At 34.9% G+C, this 20398-nt stretch overlaps 1 protein-coding gene across 2 annotated transcripts in view; it reads right to left on the bottom strand.

Moving 5' to 3' along the window:
• The window catches only part of LOC145678887 (uncharacterized), a 136299-nt gene that overhangs the window by 57306 nt on the left and 58595 nt on the right, over positions 1-20398 (bottom strand). For both annotated transcript variants that reach the window (XM_081749463.1, XM_081749464.1), the window contains 6 exons: positions 13077-13166; positions 10601-10632; positions 9189-9254; positions 7830-7943; positions 5265-5388; positions 3944-4068 (listed from right to left, as the gene is read on the bottom strand). In XM_081749463.1, the coding sequence (XP_081605589.1) occupies positions 3944-4068; positions 5265-5388; positions 7830-7943; positions 9189-9254; positions 10601-10632; positions 13077-13166 (551 nt within the window). The remainder of the gene's footprint in view (positions 1-3943; positions 4069-5264; positions 5389-7829; positions 7944-9188; positions 9255-10600; positions 10633-13076; positions 13167-20398) is intronic.

The following is a 20398-nucleotide window of genomic DNA, read 5'->3' as shown; positions in this document are numbered from 1 at the left end:
CATTCTTTCTCACACTTCTGGTTCTAAATCAAGGATATTCGACTTCTTCGCTGAATACACATCAGTAGCTTTGTTCACGAAATCTTCAATAGGATCTTCGTCACCTTCAATAGCTATCTTTCATTGATATACTACTATTCTATTCATAAAATCTATATAAACCTCAAGCCCAGGGAGGACAACTGTACCTCCCTGATCTCTCTAAATGACGTCATTTGAATCTCTCCCTTTAACTGACTTCAATTTAGCTAAAGAAAGATGTGTTTGCTTTAAGAATTGTAAAGCACACTTAAGTCTGTTACTTCCGATGTGAAAAATGGGATTTAGGTAGCTCTATTTCAAATAATGGAAGAACTGTTAATTTTCAAGAACTGAACTCTACTGACATCAGAGATCATAAGGAGTGATCGAAGGATCTTTTCTATCTTTCGTTTCCTATCTGAATCTGTGCTAGTGCTATCTACTAATATAATATAGGGTGAGAGTGTAGTACCTACTAAAATACAAACCTTTCTTCAACAGTTGACAATTTCATGTTATGCCTAACTCGGTCATAGCGGAAACACAAGTTCTATTGACTATTTGGTATTCTATCTTATGTTACATGCTTAATATTTATAGAATGTCATTTATATGTATATTGAGAGATCGGACTTCGTTTGCACGTGCACGAAAAGAAAAGCAGGTACTTGGGTGAAGTAATTTCTACATTTTGTGATTGAAATTTTCAGTTTCTCCGGGAGGGGTTGGGGGTTGGATTTTCTTCGGGGGAAGATTCTCCCAGGCTACTCTCTGAATTCATCCCTGGTCGTAGTCTCCCCACTTCGTATATGAACATCACTAGATGTCTCATAATTTGTATAAGGTATCTTTCGTAAATAGGGAAGCCAATATTCAGTGTTGAAATAAAGGGAAAAAATATTAAACAATGCGTTTGTTAAGGTTTATAATAATGGAGTAGTGATTATTGAAGAAAATATACTACTTTTGGAAATGTACAGCGTATCCATAAAGTCTGGGTACATTTTTTGCTTTTCCAGATTGAATGATGGCTCTATCTAAAGAGGGAGTCGAGTTGGTGCTCTTAAGTTAACGAGAAGGATTGTTCGTATCGCAAAATTATTTTCATATCTTGATTTCTTTTTCTGGGATATGCTGAAGGAGAAGTTCACTCGATGAAGATTAGAAATTTTAACCACTTGACAGAACGCATTACCAGTCAGTGTGCTGAAATCGACTGCAATTCAGATCTATTCCATCGAGTCCACCTTAATCTTGCAAAGCACATCAAATTATGCAATTGATACATTTAATACATTCAAATTAACAAACCAACACGCAGGTGCAACCGAAAAAATTGGTTTCAATGTAAACAAACAAACAAAGATATTTTCTTTAATAATGTTTTATTAGTAGTGATATGTGACTTTGTGAATGTAGTATTTTATGTATGTATGTTATCTATTATGTGTGTGTGATTTGTAAATCATGCAATAACAGTTATTTCTTTCAGTTATGGTCAATAAAAAAAAAAGAAGAAAATAGACCTGAGGTAGTTAGCCAGAACTCAGGTCCAAAAAAAAAGCCCACCCCTACCTAAATAGGGAAGGATAATACAGCAAGAGAGAGAGACCTGGAAAATAGGAGAGAGATTATTCAAAATGGGCAGTTGCGTCTGCCGATAAGATCAAATTATGCATTGAACAGCACGAACAGCGCGGTGGCTCAGTGGTAGAGCGTTCACCTCGGTGCTTGGGGTCCCTGGTTCGATCCCAGCTCGCGCCATGTGGACTTTGTGGTGGACAAACACCGTCTTCGTGGGTTTTCTCGGGGTTCTCTCGTTTCCTTCCACTTTCTTCTTTCCACCATATCTCTCATCGTCACCGTCTCCTTTAGCCTAACTGGCATAAGCATGGGACGTAAAACTTAAAGATTTCATTTCATTTTTCACTTTTCACTATTACTAAAGCGCTCCTTGATATTGGTCACTTTCGATAATTTTTATATATCCCCTCTTCTCCCATGTTGCGGGTCACGGCATATATATTTCCCTCCACTCCCACAATTTTTGCGGGGCTGAATTTGGATTTAAATGACATCATAAGTGTCACTGTTCATCTCAACGACCTCAAAAACTATAAATTCGACACTAATATTGGTCATTTTCGATCATTTGTAAATGTCTTTCCCATCCTTTAAATTACATCGTCAAAGTGATATGACAAAAATCATCTCATGTTCGAACTTCATCTAGGTTGAAAATTTGATCGAGATCGGTCGGGTGGTTCAAGAGTTATTATTTTTATTTATTTTCATATATCTCCCCATCCTACTTCCTCCCCTAAGTTCTATCATCAAAGTAAATAGATAAATACCATCCCAGGCCCAAACCTCATCTATGTTGAAACTTTGATCGAGATCAGTCAGGTGGTTCAAGAGTGAAGTCACATAGATAGTCACTTTCATTTTTTTTAACATATATATCTCCGCCTCCCCCTCCGCTATGTTGCATCGTCAAAGTTAAATGATAAAAATTATCCCAAGTACGAACATCATCTATGTTGAAAATTTGATCGAGATCGGTTGGGTGGATCAAGAATCAAGAGTTATTAACTTTTGTTTATCTTTATATATCTGTCCCCTCCCCTCCCCCCGTAAGGTCTACCATCAAACTGATATGATAAAAATCATCCCCAGGTCCGAACTTCATCCATTTTGAAAATTTGATTAAGATCGGTCCTGTGGTTAAAGCGTGATGAAGTCACAAAGACAGTCACTTTTATTCTTATTCTTTTTACATATATTTCCCCCCTACCCCTTCCCTAGGTTGCACTGTAAAAGTGGAAAAATCGAAAACATCCCAAGCCCGAACCTTATCTATGTTGAAAGTTTGATCGAGATCGGTCGGGTGGTTCAAGAGTTATTAAGTTTTATTTATTTTTATAGATTTCTCCCCTCCCTCTCCCTCTCCAAAGTTCTACAGTGAAAGTGATATGAAGTAAAAACTACCTCATATAAGAACCTCAGCTATGTTCAAAATTTGGTTAAGATCGATCAGGTGGATTAAACGTGATGAAGTCACAAAGACAGTGACTTTTATTTTTGCTTTTTGACATATATCTCCTCGCTACCCCTCCCCTTCGTTGCACTGTAAAAGTGAAATGAAGAAAACACCACAGGCTCGAACCTTGTCTATGTTGAAAGTTTGATCGAGATCGGTCGGGCGGTTCAAGAGTTATTAAGTTTTATTCATTTTCATATATTTCCCCTCCTCCCCTCCCCCTCCCCTAAGATCTACTGTCAAAATGAAATGATAAAAAACTTCCCAGGTTTGAACTTTATATATGTAAATTTGATTGAGATCGATTTGGTGATTCAAAAGTAACTAATTCACGAACATAGTCACTTTTATTTTATATTTATTGATTTTTGTATATCTCCCACTCCACCCCCTCCCCTACGTTGCTCCGTCAAAGTGAAATGATAAAGATCATCCCAGTCCCGAACCTTATCTACATTGAAACTTTGATCAAGATCGGTCGGGTGGTTCAAGAGTTATTATGTTTTATTTTTTTCTGTCCCCCTCCTTCTACCCTAAGTTGTATCGTCAAAGTAAATAGCTAAAACACTCCCAGGTCAGAACCGCATCTACGTTGAAAATTTGATCGAGATCGGTCGGGCGGTTCAAGAGATTAAGAGTCACAAACATAGTCACTTTCAATTTTATAATATAGATTTATGAATAGTGTTTGTATTGATGATTATACATAAGCCATTATGTTTCTACGTTTGTTTTTTATTTCCTTTGCATAAATTTAAATATTAATACCAGAGATTACAATTCCTTAACAGAAAGTTATCATCACGCTTGTTATATTGTTTTGTCGAAATAGAAATAAATTGAACGTGTCACATTTAATATTAATAAAAACAATGAAATTACATCTTTGCCAGGCAATCCTGGTAAACCTCTTGGTCCAGGGGGTCCCGGAGGGCCATTGGGTCCTGCATCACCTGGTTCTCCTCTAACACCTTGAAATCCTTGAGGTCCAGGGGGCCCTGGGGGTCCTGGAATTAAAATGAAAATAAACAAGGTATAATATACCTACACTATTTGTTATTTTTATGAAATCATATTTTTGAAGAAAGAATAAAAGGCGGAAAAGTTTAAAAGTCACAAATAAAAAGAAACAGCAAATAATGTTTTTTCTAAGACAATATCTTACATTATTTACCAGATTAACGAATTTAAATCTGTAATAGTGAGTAGTCTGTGAAGAATGTGATAGTATGGAGAATAGTTTGTAAAGAATGTGATATTATCAAGGATCTTATAAAATAGAGGATCTGCCCTTACAACAAAATCTTGAAGCCATACGTCACAGTTTCGCCACCCCTACTCTGCCCACTTCGCCCAATAGGATCCAAATGTTTTGAGCCAACAATCATGGCAGAAACGAAAATAGCCAATCAGACGATGGCGGAAACGAGAGTAGCCAATCAGACGTGCCGATGCTCGGTTGTTTTTTTGGCTTCATCGATTTAATAGGATGACGATACATATGGTCAGATCCTCTATTTATAACATCCTTGGATATTATAGTGTATAATCTGTGAAGAGTGTAAGACGACAATAGCCTGTGACGTTTAGCAGGAGTCGACAGTTTGTGCGAGCAGGAGTTCTAGAATACAAGTATGTATGCTATGAGAATTGCAGAGAAAAGAAAAGAATAATACTTCTAGCATGAAGATAATAATTAGTATTTATAAAGTAGTTTTGTATATAAGTATATAAGTTTTGTGTGCATGTGCCTGTACCCGTAAATAAAGAGTAGCTTAGTTTTGGAAAGTTGTTATTTAATTTGTAAAAGCAATAGCAATGGCACTCTTCACAGATTATTCACTATATTATCACATTCTTCACAGACTATTCACTATATTATCACATTTGTCACAGACTATTCACCATTACAAAATCATATAACAAATTGCGTTAGTTTCAAGGATCTGCCCATATGTATCTTCATCCTATTAAATAATGAAGCCAAAAAACAATCGAGTATCGGCACGTCTGATTGGCTACTTTCGTTTCCGCCATGTTTGTTGGCTCAAAACATTGCGATCCTATTGGGTGGAGTGGGCAGAGTAGGGGTGGCGAAACTGTGACGTATGGCTTCAAGATTTTGTTGTAAGGGCATATCCTCTATTTTATAAGATCCTTGGTTAGTTTACACAAGCAAAACTTAATATAAGTAGGAACCCACCTGGCGATCCACGAGGTCCTACTGGACCTACTTGGGCCTGTAGATATTGAAAAGGGTCAGGTGCGGGGCCTTTATCTCCACCGGTACCTTGGGACCAAGCTAGTTGTTGGAGGTATGTCGACACCTGAAAAAGCATGGACACATATAATAAGAGAGATAAGAAAATCAAATTTCAAGTTTAAAAATATAGAAAAATGGATAGAGTCTAAATTGTCATAAATTTACTGCTGTACGCCTACTTGATGAGAGAATTTTAGAAAGAGAAACTCGATTTATGTTTTTAAACTATATGAACATAAATGGAAATTAAATAAAATTAATTTGCCCATGCATATAAGAATGCAGTTAAAGATGTGCATACTCAACCTATTATAATTATAGGTATGCTAACCTGGTCATTGCAAAATCAATCGCATTGCAAAAATGCTTTCTCTTTTTCTTTCCTTAAATGAGTTTTTGAAGCATTGTCTACTATCATTTGAACAATTACGAACAAGGGCGCCAATCAGGGGAGGGGGTTCAAGGTGAGGCACTCGCCGCCCTACGAGAAAATCGTACTTGGGAATATCGAAAGTCCAATAGAATTTTTACATTAGTTATAGCAAAATTTGAAACTATATTTGAAATCTCGTTTATATTTCCCCCCCCCCTTCGAAACCACAACATGGGCGCCCTTGATTACGAATACATTTTTTAATTACTTAGCACAGTGATCCAAGAAATAATTCAGGTTAGTACTTTCACTCTCCGTTACTCAAATATAAGAGTCCGCCAGAAAAATGTATACACTGTTAAAAAAAAGAAAAAACTATATATCATATTTCTTAATTACATTTAATTTTTGTTCAAACACGTGTTGCGAACCTTCAAGTAAGCATATGTTTACGTTAGATATTCAACGGAGACAGCTACAGACGGCTACAGCGGTCTTCATTGATACATTGACGGCTGTAGCTGCAGCGAGCGCTCGTCGTTCCATGCGCTTCAAACTTGTCAACAATGCGTTTTACCCTACCAAACTATCCTCTCCACTGACGCTACACTTCGATGGCATTCCCAAACCTGATAAAAACACTTCAAAACGCGCTTATGCTGGTCGAACGTCAAGCTTGCTTCTACCATTTTCTTATCTCACTAACCGTGCTGACAGTACCGACATCTGTTGAGCGAAAAACCATACTACAACATAATTTTAACTGAAAACAATTGACAATGCCGACATCTGGTGGACGAAAACCATACTACAACATACTTAAATTTCAAAACAGTTGTCAATGCCAGTATGCTGATGGACAAGATGACAAAGAGTGTATACATCTTTTCTAGCGGACTCTGTAGACTTATAGTATTCCTAAAGCTTTGAGTACACGATTTGCATCATTTTTAAATAATAATTTTATGCACTACTCTCCATTGTTACTTGTTTAAAAGTACCGTTTTCTTTGTATTTGTATTTTTATTTTCCATCCTCGTTCATACAATGAATACAAAGATACGTATCTATTATTCAGTGGTGGATCCCAGAAGAGGAAACTTTCTTATTTTACATATATAAATAAAACCCATCCCAGAGTTTAAAGCTCTTAAAAGTAGCTCTAATAGCTTTATGACAACCCACCGCCCCCCCCCCCAGAAGTCGGTCCTGGATCCGCTCATGCTATTATTACGTGTATGGTTTGGATACACCTCACCAGGCTCGTAACTACGGGGGTTTAGGGGGCTGTGCCCCCTAAACTTTTACTGGCCCCCTAAAATTTTCATGGCAGGCTTGCAAATGAACTAATATGGTTGGATCGCCCCCCTGACTTCTTCCGGCCCCCCTATATTTTTGAGCTGGCTACTAGCCTGCACCTCATGGTCATAATCTAAAACAATCATTTTGTACCTATTCATAGAATAGAAATTTTCTTGTTCAAAGTTCTTTTCTGTGTGTTTGTAGAAGCTAATTCTCTTTTCATAGTTTTAATATTGTTAGGTAGTAGTGATAAACCACATTTACTAGAGTAATACCTTAAATAATTGCTTACAAACTGGAAATTAAGTTGATATATACTCAAGGATTTTTGTAAAATAGGAATCAGAAAAATATACAACTTGAACAGTACAGTTTCCTTAATTTACTTGAATTTCCTTTTTCTTTTTTTCTTTTTAGTCACACAATAATAATTAAAATAGCTTTCAGCAGTTTTTTTTTTTTCAATTTTGAACAAGCACAGTTATCATCAAAATTCCATTCATTTGGTTAATGACGAAAGTATAAAAATAATAATAAATCTATTTTATTCTGATTCTTTACTTTTCTTACTCATTTTTTTTGTCACCCACTTTTTTCTTAGTCACTTTTTTATTTTATTTAACTTTTTTTTCCTACTTTACTCATCTGAAGACTATAAAGATAATCGAAACGATACGAAAGGTACATTTAATGTTACTTTTAGGAGTATTCATGTGTGTTATTGAACCTACTAAATAAATACTTCAAATTACTCTTTGTACATAATCATTTCGTAGTGAGTAACTATTCCATACTTGATTAACTGCTTCTTTATAGCTAACAATACTTACATCAGGCGCAATTCCTGGCGGGCCTGGCATACCAGGAGCTCCAGGAATACCAGGGGAACCCGGGTATCCGACATCTCCTGGACGACCACTTTCACCTGGTGGTCCTGGTTCACCCTAAATATGAGGATAAGATACTTATAAATTAATATTCACGTAATAAATATTCACGTAATAAATATGTTTGTCTATTTACATATTTAATATGTCAAACTATCTGTAGGTAACTAGTTTACTATTCTATTTAGCATGGAAACTATATGAGATGCAACCTCACAGCTGAACGAGGAATCTGATGGAAAAGTACTCCCACGATGAATGAAAGTTGTACCACAAGCTCAAAAAGAACATATTAGCCAGTCATTAATACAAGAGAAGTTAAAATTTAAAGTAGAAAATATTAGTTAAATGTATCAAATTTTACCTAAGTTTATTTATTTATATTAATTAGAAAAATAAAAAATAAACTATAAAATTATTATGTATGTTAAAACAAATTATTATTATTATTGCTAATAACACATAAAGGATAGGAATGGCGAAAGAAGCCTTTAGGAGAGAGCAAATACTATTTTATGGGACCTTGAACAAAGAGTTGAGAAAAAGACTCATAAAATGCTTCGTGCTGTGTTGTATGGGTCAGAAAGCTGGAATTAGGCAAAAATGATGAAAATCGACTAGAAGCTTTCGAAATGTGGGTAAGGAGAAGAATGGGGAGAATCAGCTGGGTCGAGCGGACAACGAATGAGAGGTTATCAGAAATGGTAAGGTAGAAAAGAACAGTTTTAGATATTAATTAAGAAGAGGAAGAGAAAGTGGTTGGGAGACTGGCTAAGAAGGAACTGTATCATGAGGGACGTGCTAGAGGGTATGGTGGCAGGAAAGAGAGGGAAGGGACGAAGGAGACTACAATTAATGGACGATATCAAAACAGAAAAATCGTACGTGAAGACGAAGAGGTTAGCGGAAGACCGTGGAGCGTGGAAGCTTCTCAGTTAAGCAAGTGACCTGCCAATAATATCAGAACACCTATGATGATGATAATGATGAATAATGTTAAAAGCATATTTACTCTTCAAACTAAACGTTATGTTTCTTCGTGTTCAAATAACTTCAGTATAATAGATTTTTTCTGAATATGTGGTTTCAGGTTCAATCCCTGGGTAGATAGGTCCGAGTTTACTGGTCCGGATCCCACATAAAGCACCAGGTCCTTTTCGACACTGACACTGAAGGGAAACATTATTAAACACCAACTAATGAATCAATTGAACTAAAGTTTCCGCATCTTTGATAACTATAGAAATCTCATACTATTGATAATTGTACATACATGAAGATTAAGTGAATGCAAATACTCACCCGTGGCCCTGGAAGGCCAATAGCATCAACATGTGTACTTTCTACAGGTGCTGGAGGAGGTCGTGGCTGAAAGTGAAAAACATAAAATTACTTTCATATAAGAACTATTACTTAACAACTTACAGCCATATTACATGTCTCATGTGTTAATTCATTATATGTATAATTCTGATTAAATTGTGTATCCTAATGGGAAAATAAAATCCAGAAAATATAATGTATTCTATATGCTTAAGGGGGCAAACTACTAAATATTTTTCAAAAGCTAACAATATTTCATTTGCCTGTTTTTCGTAAGTGAAAAGAGATAATGAAAGGTAACTTACCACAGTAATAGATAATGTTATTCTATACCTGAAAATACGAATTGGAAGTATAATCAGTGTTGCCATCCATAGAAATGACAGTGTAGCCAAAATTTGAATTACTCAAAAATCTTGGTTAAGTCAGAGACTAGAAAAATAAACTCAACGGTAATTGATGACTTATCATGATATCTGTGTTTCTTGTTAACTACTTTTTAAATAATAATTGTATTTATTTTGTAATTACTTACATAATTTTTACAAAATAAATAAGTTATTACAAAATAGATACAAATAATATTTAAAAAGTAGTTAAGAAGGAACATTTCATTATCTCCTTTCACTTATGAAAAAAAAAGCAAGCAAAAGAAAAATGGAAAATTTCGTATTATTTTTAGTATGTCAAGCTCTTAATAACCTGTGCACGAAGATGTTCAAAAATGTTTCTTGTCTAAACATTTATAATGTTAGTAAGTAGAAATCTAAGTACTAAGTATTATTTTTAGTATGTCAGGCTCTTAACGTGTAAATGATATGAACTTTAGAAAAGAGGGTAAAGACTGAACTTGAAGCAGTTGAGATGTGATTGTCAAAGAGGTTTACGAGGACTAGTTATATAACAATAAAAACTAATCAAATACAAAGTGAAATGTAGGCAGAAAATGAATCGATGAAGACAATTAAGTAGAGAAGAATGAAGGTTATTGGACATCTACTCTGACTATACCTATTCGTATAAAATATCTTTGAAAGTAAAGTTAGAGAGGGCACCGAAATAATCATGGTTTCAATCATAAAGCTTTACGTAATAAGTTACAGATATACAATATACACAATGACATGTGTGAAATTGAGAAAATAGAACCTCTTTTTAGTTTTATGAGTGGGAACTTAGTTGTAAGAAACATTTTCGCAAGATACAAATCATATCTCTAAGTTTAGCTACCTGAATATCATCAGTTTTAAATGCAGATAGATTAAGTACGAAGTTACAAGAAGTAGAATAATATTTCATGCAATGGAGTCTCTGTTCAGTTTAACCTAGGTTTATCAAACTTATTACTTATATGATAATGCTTGCTATTATTACAGTATACATATACTTACTGGTAGCTGAGGTCCAGGTTCAACTTCTGCATCTAGAAAATTAAAAGAATAGGATGTGATTTCAATTTATTGATAAATAAAACAAAACAATTCATTTCAAATTGAAAATCATAAAATTTTAAAGTAGGCGTAAGTTATTGGAAACCATATTTGCTTCGCAATCGAAACAACTTCTGTTTGAATCCTGTAGCCATTCATCCTAACAGAGGTTCTCCCTCAATTAGCCACCACCAGGTGAAGCCGGATGGTAACTTTCAATACAGGCTCTGGCCGACTTCCGTCCTTTTATTTTTCTATTATTGTTGACTTTTAGATTCCGGTGTAAATGTATTAAATAAACAAATTAGAAGTTTGATACCTTAAAAATACAAAATTCTATTATTATATATTAGTCGAAAAATTGCTTTTTCAGAAAAATATTTCGGTTGCAACCTCCAAAGCTAGGAAAATTTACATGTAACAATGTTAAAATGGTTTATGTCGACCTAATATTAACACCTATAAAATTATCTATATGTGTAACATCAGGTCTCATCTTGAATTTGTATAGTAATTTGGAATAGCGAAGGAAGATATTCTAGTTTCTCTATTGAATCAGTTCAAAATTCATTCATAGCCTGGTTAAAATGGAAATTTAAAGAAATGAGAGTTGCGAGTTGTCAGATATACGGGCGGATCTCTTAATCTTATTCTTCTCTCTGGCAGGCGTCGGCTCTTTGACTTAATTTTTTTTTTCTGGAGAACTCTTTCTCGATAACAATTTCTCAGAGAAACATTAGGAATTTTGTTCCGTTTATGAGTAAATATTTAATTAGGTCTTCAATATATAGAAGTATACAAACAGCTAATAATCTTTACTCTCTTCTTGATGTGTTTCATAAGTTTGAAGAAGGTGCGTAAATTATTTTTTGAATTTTTTTAATAATGTATGAAATTTCCTAGTATTTTTATATTTCTAATTGATAATCTTTAAAATATTTTCTTCATATTTATAATTTATTGTATGGAATATATACAATAGATATATAGATATAGTACTGACTTCTTTTTCAATTGTATGGACCCTATTTTTTAAAATTTCTGAAGTGATACACATGTTTGTATTTATTTTTTAAAGGTTTTTTTAATGGAATGTTTCTTTGTAGTTATCATTTACCCTCTTTGTTAACATTTGGCATTTCTAAGGGTCATCTGTAAAGCTTCACTACGCGAGTTTTGTTTTTTTATGAGTGTTACGGGATAATCATTTTAATCTTTTTTCTTTCTTGTCAACTTCATACTCAGTAATTATCTGTTTTCTCATTTATATATTGTTATCCTTTATTGTATTTCTAATGCTTGTACTTCATTTGTATCTTTATTTTACAATGTATTATCCTATGTATAGTAGTATGATGTCATCAGTATTGCATGCCCATTTTTTCTCTTGACACACTAGTGGCTGTATGCTGTTGTGTCAATAATAAATAAATAAATAAATAAATAATCATTAATCTATATATATAAAAGAGAACGCACAAAATCCTTTGTCCGCTCATCACGCTAATACGGCTGAACCGATTTCTTTCATTTTTGGGGGGTTGTTAGGATTTGGACCCTAGATGGTTTTTATCATATCACTTTAATTTTCAATTAGCAGTGTCTTGAGATAATTGACCAATCAGGTGTTCATACGTAGAAAAAATCCTTTGTCCGCTCATCACGCTAATACGGTTGAACCGATTTCTTTCATTTTTGGGGGGTTGTTAGGATTTGGACCCTAGATGGTTTTTATCATATCACTTTAATTTTCAATTACCAGTGTCTTGAGATAATTGACCATTCAGGTGTCCATACGTACAAATCCTTTGTTATTAGTTCATCATATAAAAATAAACGTACTTATATGCAACCCGCATGACCCTGTGACTCGGCGGGTTAACATAAATGACAGGCGCTATAAATCACTTGAAAGCGAAAAAGTAAAAATTATCTAAGTAACAAAGTTTATTGCGTTCCGGGATGACCGCAGCGAAGCGGGGCGGGTTGGGGTGACCGCAGCGAAGCGGGGCGGGTTAACATAAATGACAGGCGATATAATGTTAACATTAGTGCAATCTTCTATGGTTTTTATCATATCACTTGAAAGCGAAAAAGTAAAAATTATCTAAGTAACAAAGTTTATTGCGTTCCGGGGTGACCGCAGCGAAGCGGGGTGAACGCTGCTAGTAATAATATAAGTTGTAAATAGCATTGCAGAGAAATACTGTATATTGAATCCAATCCAGTATAGCCTAAGTTTAAATTAGCATTCAAACATCATAATAAAAACTAAATATATTTTTCTTTCCATGAATTATCTTGTTCTTCTGTAGAAAGTTTTTTAACACTAAAATGAAGTTTCTATGGAAAATCAAGATAATTCATATAATATTTTCACTATGTAATACATTCTACAAGTATAAAGAAAGATAAAAGCTTAATACTGAATAATTACCTGCGCAAACTGGACAACATTGACCTAATGGAATGTACTGCGCCGTTTGGCATTCAATTTCAGGACACACTACACCTTCACACGGATTTGCTAAGTAAAAATAAAACAAACTTGTGAGTGAACTTTTGTAACATAAAAGTGAACAAATAAACCTATTTTAAATCTTAGAAATTATTCCTGGTTATCATTAAAACATGAGTAGTGTAACAAAATTATGATTTTACCAAAACCAACCATACAGTAACCAAAAGAGTGTTCGATGTAACCTAAATATAATGTTATCTAATTTTTTTATGTTATTACAACGATAACATGTATTTATTACTTTTATTTTATCCAATATGTTGTGCAATGTCCAAAAATGTTATTTTATCTAGTATTAGCTATGAGTTAGAAGAAGAAGAAGAAATATTATAAAAATGTCATTATAATTTCGATTTGTAAATGTTATATGTTGTTGCAGCTAGAGGTAAATTTTTGTTTATACAGTATGTGGTTATCCGGTTGCTATGGTAACAGTTCCCGTTACCAAGGTTTTGTTTATAAATAAGTTTAATATAATTCAAAAAGACGCCATATAAGTTAGAAGTGTATGGATTTGCTGAGAAGCAATTATCAATTATTTGGAAATATGGTGCTCCCGAGTGATCAAAATCGTATCTATTTATGTGAATTATCATCGTATTAATAAGTAACAAGTTCTGATAAATACTTCGTATATATTACAATAAAAATCTTTTAAAAATATAAATATATCCGAACTGTGGAGATTGTTATATTACTTGAATACTTTTTGTTCAATATCAAGAGAAGACTCACAGACATAGCTAATAATGACCATATCAGAAAAAAAAAACAAGGCAGTAAAAACCATGTCTGTTACGTATAGAAATTCATATATGGATATCCCGTGGAAACCTAGGCAAATTAGGCAGACGCCTAGGATAAGATTGCCATATTTCAAAACTGAAAATCCGGGACGCCACTAAATTACGAGAATCTTTGAAATGCTTAAAATGAAAAGAAGTGTTATATACTAATTTACTTTCTTCCATTAGATAGAATTGTTCAAGTATTACGTAATAACATGTTTTAGTCATTTTAGTAGACCTACTCCCCCCTAGTTAAGCAAACGTAAGCAGATGATTTACCCCCTCTCTCCTGGTAAGCAAAATTGTTTTCTTTAATTTCTCAGGATCTGTTATATATCCTGGCTTTCAGAGTCTGTTTAGCTCATTCAAGATATGATGTTTCCTTTCATACGTACGAGGTTCTCTACGAAAGTTTTGAGATGTGAAATAACTTACATACATAAAATCAATTTAACACTTACATTTTCTCAAAGTATTCACCATTACACTGTACACACTTTTGCATCTTCGAAAACCACTTTTGGAAGCAGTGTTGCCAGTCTTTTTCTTCAAGTGTTAAAAGTTCATTCTCGTAAGCCACTACAGCTTCTTTAGGGCTGCAAAATCTCTTCCCACGCATGCGATCTTTGATCCTGGGGAACAGAAAAAATCACATGGGGCCAGGTCAGGGCTATACGGCGGGTGAGTCATAAGTTTGACCTCCGTAGATTCTAAAAACTGAATTGTGATGTTGGCCATGTGTGCGGACGCGTTGTCATGATGAAGCAGGATCCCACGCAATCCAGTTCTTGGACGCCGTTCCCGAAGCTTCTTGAACACTTTTGTTAGGCAAACAGTTGTGTACCACTGAACAGTAACAGTCCTTTGTTCTTCAAGTAGAACAGTTGCAACATGGCCAGATTTGGAGAAGAAAGTTGCGACCATCTTCTTCCCCACACTTCGCGATCGCTTCACTTTCGTGGGTGGATTTTCGTCTGGAAAGATCCAAACTGTAGACTGGCGTTTATTTTCAGGGTCAAATTAATAGATCCAAGTCTCATCATCAGTAACAATGTCAGAGACGCGTCGAGAATTGCTTCCATCAAATCTTGCAAGCATTTCTTCACACCATTCCACACGCATGCGCTTCTGCTGTTCAGTCAAAGTGTGAGGCACCCAACGAGATGAAACCTTCCTGAGCCGAAGATGATCATGAAGATTTTTTTTGTTACTGCTAGCGATCCAATGCTCACTGTAGATTCAATGTCCTTGAAAGTTGTTCGAGAATTTTCTCGAATCATTTGTTCCACTGCGGCAATGTTTTCATCTGACACAGCTGTTGCCGGACGTCCAGCTCTCTCTTCATCTTTAAGCAATGTCCGGCCTCTTCTGAATTCACCAAACCACCGAAAAATTGTAGCACGGGAAGGAGTAAGGTTCTCAAATGCCCCGTAAAACGGTCAAGGCTTTGTGTCTCGTTCAAACCACTTTTGAAATCGTAAAGGATCATTGCCGGAAAATGTTCCCTTTCGAGCTCGATTCTAGACAGCCGAATACTGCTCACACCAACAAACAAGTGAAGATGATACGGCCACGCCGATTATTTTTAACAAACTAATAATTCAACAGCTTGCATGTATGTGCTTACGTGAGAAGTTGAAGAGAATAATTATATACCTAATCCTGTAATATATATAATGTAATATTAATGTAATATTTTTTGGACGCAGATCTCGATTCCGTGACGGTCCCAGATTTTCAGGGACGAATTGTAACCGTAGCCTAGGACCCCAACTTCCCAGAAGACTGCAGATAGAAAACGAAATGGTCGTTTTCAGCGCTGAAGAGAGTAAAGAATTGTTTGAGATCTACTCCACAGCTAAAGAGGCTGTATTTAGTTTCTGTTCTGTACATAGAGTCTGGTATAATCCAGCATGGGAAGTTTAATAGGTCCAGTGGCGTAGCAGATATTCGTCAAGGGGAGATTTCAGGATTCCAGGTTCATATAATTTCGGATATTTGTATACTTATCTTAATGAGATAAATGTTTATTTTCTCATAATGTCTTGCTGAAAGGGACTTAAAACTCCAAACCCCCTTGCTACTAATGAAGTCATCAGTTCCTTTGGAGAGAAGAAAGTTTGTCGTGAAGCAATGGCATAGGCGCCGACTTTGAGGAGCAGGACACTTTTGACTCCTTAATATTTAAAAGTGAGGTTCTCGCCCTCTCAATATAATCCGGTTGAGGAAGAATTAACAAAAAGGAGCAAGAATTTCTGTCGTAAACTTCATTGTGCCTTTAACTCAATATTAGGAACACCCTTCTTATTCGATAGGAAACAACATTTTCAAAACAGTGTTGAATAGAGCACCTTAGCTTCAACCAACACTCTGGCAGCACTGATATGACAAGTGAAGATCAATGCAGCGGAGTAGCGGGCCGAGATTTGGGATAAAGGGGCCTTCATGAAGTATTTGATAGAAAATGGCTAAATATGATGATAATATACTTATTCGTTGTTTGGACCACCAATATTTTCTTCAAGCATGCGCCTATGAGCAATGGTATCTTGTAATTATAAATGTAAAAGTTATAAGGTGTAAAAATAGTATAGTTGGTACTTGACTATTTCATTTCTAGGTCAGCTTGACTCTTTTCCAAAGTCAAAGTACGTTCAATAAATAAAAAAGATACAGTTTTTTCTTTTTTGCTAAATTACCAAAAAGAGAGCCGCTACGCTGTAAACTCCCTTCAGGACGGTGGGTCTGTAAGACTGGGCTTGACTCCATATTGTTTTAAAAGACGGAGGACATTTGGATTGCTTGGATGCCACGTGGTCTTGGAAACTGTAAAAATAGACTAATGATTTCATTCTCTTTTATAAATGGAAACTTTACAAAAATGTAAACAGTAAATTATAAGACTATAAACTACATAGTTATGGTTTTGATTGCCAATATAACAGATATATGAATCGTTCATGAGGTATTGAACTTCAAATTTCACTTCTGGAAAATTTTAATTTTTAATTAGACTACTTGACATCTAAGCGATCCAAATATTCATTTAAAAGAAAGAATATAATTTTTTATTAAGTGTCCTATAAATAAAGAATTTAAATCAGACGAGTATTTTGCGTTATCAGGAGTTCCACAAGGTTCCAACCTAAGCCCTTAATTATTTCTATTATTTATTAAAGATCTTCCAGATCATATACACAAAAGTGAAAAATTATTATTCGCTGATGATCTCAAAATATACGCCAAGATAAAATCTATGCATGATTGTTTTGATTTAGAATAGACGACTTAGAGAGTATTGCGAATTGATGGTCAGTAAATAAACTTAGAATAAATATACACAAATGTAATGTATTATCATTCACCAGAAACAAAAGTACCCTTTAATATGATTATAATCTTAGTAATACTTCTATAAGTAGGCCTAATACAGTTAAAGATCTAGTCGTTACATTTGACCCTAAATTTACGTTCATCAAACATTGAAAATGTTACGCATGATGCGTTTAAATTATTAGAATTCATAATTAGAAGTGGTAAGGACTTCAAAAATATTGCAACACTTTTGAAAATGTATTATTCATATGTACACACCAAGTTGGAATATGCTGTCGTAATTTGGAACCCCTCACAATGAAAGTATCACCCACAAATTGTAAGAGTTCAGTCAAAATTTCTAAGGTATTTGATATACAAAATAACTGGAATTTATCCTTCATTTGAAAGTCATAGTACACTGGTAGACAATCTTAATATTTACTCATTAGAACAAAGGCGTAATATTGCCGATCTGGTATTCCTCCAAAAAATAGTTCAAAATGAATTCAATTGCTAAAACTTTATATCTTCATTACATTTCCATGTTCCTTCAGTCAGAACTAGTACTAATAATACAGGTATCTTCTATTGCAAAAAGTTTAAGACCAACATAATGCTGAAGTCATCAGTCTGAAGAATATGTTCTGTCTACAATAAATTACGTCAAAAACATGATAAAATTGATATATGCACAATGTCCTGTAAGGCACTAAAAAGTGTTGTAATTTTTCAACACTCTTTGGGCATCTATCTGTTGTGTTGATAAATAAATAAAATATAAATACCTCACTCACACTGTAGATACAAGCAGGGACGTAGCCAGAGTTCTGAGCTAGCGGGGGCCATATTTGCAAATGAAATAACATACATAAATACATACATACACACACACACACACACACATATATATATATATATATATATATATATATATATATATATATATATATATTGACGACCCAGCCACTCAGTGCCTAGTTGGGGATGCAATTTTGAGTGCAACTGGATGCCTTCCACTCACCATCTAGAATGAGTGGGATAAAACTAATATTCATTTGCGAGAGGTTTCTTAATGGGGATAAAATCAAATAAGAATACGTTAACTTCATTAATTTGATATCACTGTATTTCTCAAAATTATGATTTTACTGTAAGATTTCGTAAAGCATTTACTGACGGATATTAGGAACGATTTGCCAGACGAGCATAGCAACGGTCGAGTATTGAGCTTTTGAGCCCTGAGTCGGTGTAACACATACCTGGAAAATCTGGTGTTGTTCCAACGATGAACTGGCGTCGAACCTGGCTCCTCTATGATAATACTCCTGACTGCTGAATTACGAGGACGAGCATTGAGGTATGAATCTTCTCAATAGCTACTCTGGATGTGACGTTCTGCGTTGTTAAGAATGATGTCGTTTACAAAGTATTTCCTTTTGCTGTCATCGGGCTGTCTGGCGACTATCAACTTAGTTCTCCAAGAACTCGATTAAATCGGTATTCAAAGACTGATCTCAAAGACTCGATCAAAACTCCTTCAAAGACTCGATCAACACTCCATCAAAAACTCGATCAAAGACTCGATCAAAGACTCGATCCTGAACCTTTCTCATCCTCTGGTTTTGTTGAGCTTGGCCCAACCTCCGTCGTCTGCTTGTCGTCTGCTTGTGGCACGTGCGACCCCTTTTCACATGGAAAGACAAATTCCTTCCATGTGTCAAGACTCAAAAACTGCAACTCTCGACACACTCTGTTTTCTCGATTCTAAGCAATTTCCGCATATCCGTGATTTCGTGAAATTCGTGAAATCTTACAGATTCTCTTTGTACAATGTATAGAATCTGGCTAATGCGAGGATAGACGCATTGTCTACATTTCCTTCCTACATTGCCAGATTCTCAACGAAGACATTCTTATTCACATTTATTTACAACAGACTGCTGACACTGGAATTAACAACATTGTGCAGCTTGCATTATATTTCATACACAACATTTAATTACCTTAACCTTAATAGATGATTTATACCGTAAACATTAAAACAAAATTAAAATATACAAAATAATTTACTCGAAAACGAGTGTTGCCACAATATATATATATATATATATATATATATATATATATATATATATATATATATATATATATATAATGTGTGTGTGTATTGTGTACTCACGATAATTCGCTGAATCGGGTGGCGCGACAACCGTGGATAATCAAAACGAAAACATCGTATGGAGAACTCACCAATAAATTGTTTTAAATTAGAGGTGAGGTGAGGTGATTTTAGTTTAGCGTCCCTTTCAGCAGCGAGGCGTGGACCTACTGATTAACGTGGAATCCGAGCCACATGAGCTCCCACCGGGAATGTTTTAAATTAGACTAAACCTTAACTACTCTTTCGGGGGTTAGAAAAGAAAAGTGAACCTCTTCTATGAAATGCGATAATGAAACAATAATTTAAAAACTATGTATTAATAGTGTTGTTTACTTATGCAAGGACATCCAACTAGAACATTAAAAACGCAATACGTACTTCATATAAATACTTTTTGATACATTTATATAGGGTGTTTCAAAACAGCACCGACAACATTTGGGAGGTGATTCCTGACACCAAGATAAGACAAAAGGTATAGACCTACCTGGTTGCACAAATACTTTCTTTCGGAGATATAGGCTGCCGAAAACATGAAAAAATGAACTTTGAAGGTCCATAGCTCCAATACTATGGGAGCTACCGTAATCGGGTCAAGTCTTCACTTAGGAACTACTATATGCCCAAGTTTCAGAATCATGTGGTACTTCCACAACAATTTTTATAGGTGTAGTTCGTGGGTACTTCAGATTATATGCACATAACCAAACTCCGTCTATAAAAATTGTATTTGGTTAGCGCACATAGTAGTTCCTAAGTTAAGTCTTGAACCGACTACGGTAGGTCGCATAGTTTTTGAGCTATGGACCTTCAAAATTTATTTTCGGCAGCCTATAACTCCGAAAGGAAGCATTTGTGCACCCAGGTTGGTCTATACTTTTTGTCTTATCTTGGTGTCAGGAATCACCTCCCAAACGTTGTCGGTGTTGTTTTGAAACACCTTGTATATACTGTACATTTTTGCCTTGTAC

This window comes from Thermobia domestica, chromosome 2 (genome assembly GCF_964235325.1).
Source record: "Thermobia domestica chromosome 2, izTheDome1.hap1.1, whole genome shotgun sequence".
NCBI lineage: Eukaryota > Metazoa > Arthropoda > Insecta > Zygentoma > Lepismatidae > Thermobia > Thermobia domestica.
Note: the sequence above shows the minus strand (reverse complement) of the source record. Positions and strands in the feature narration are given on the sequence as shown.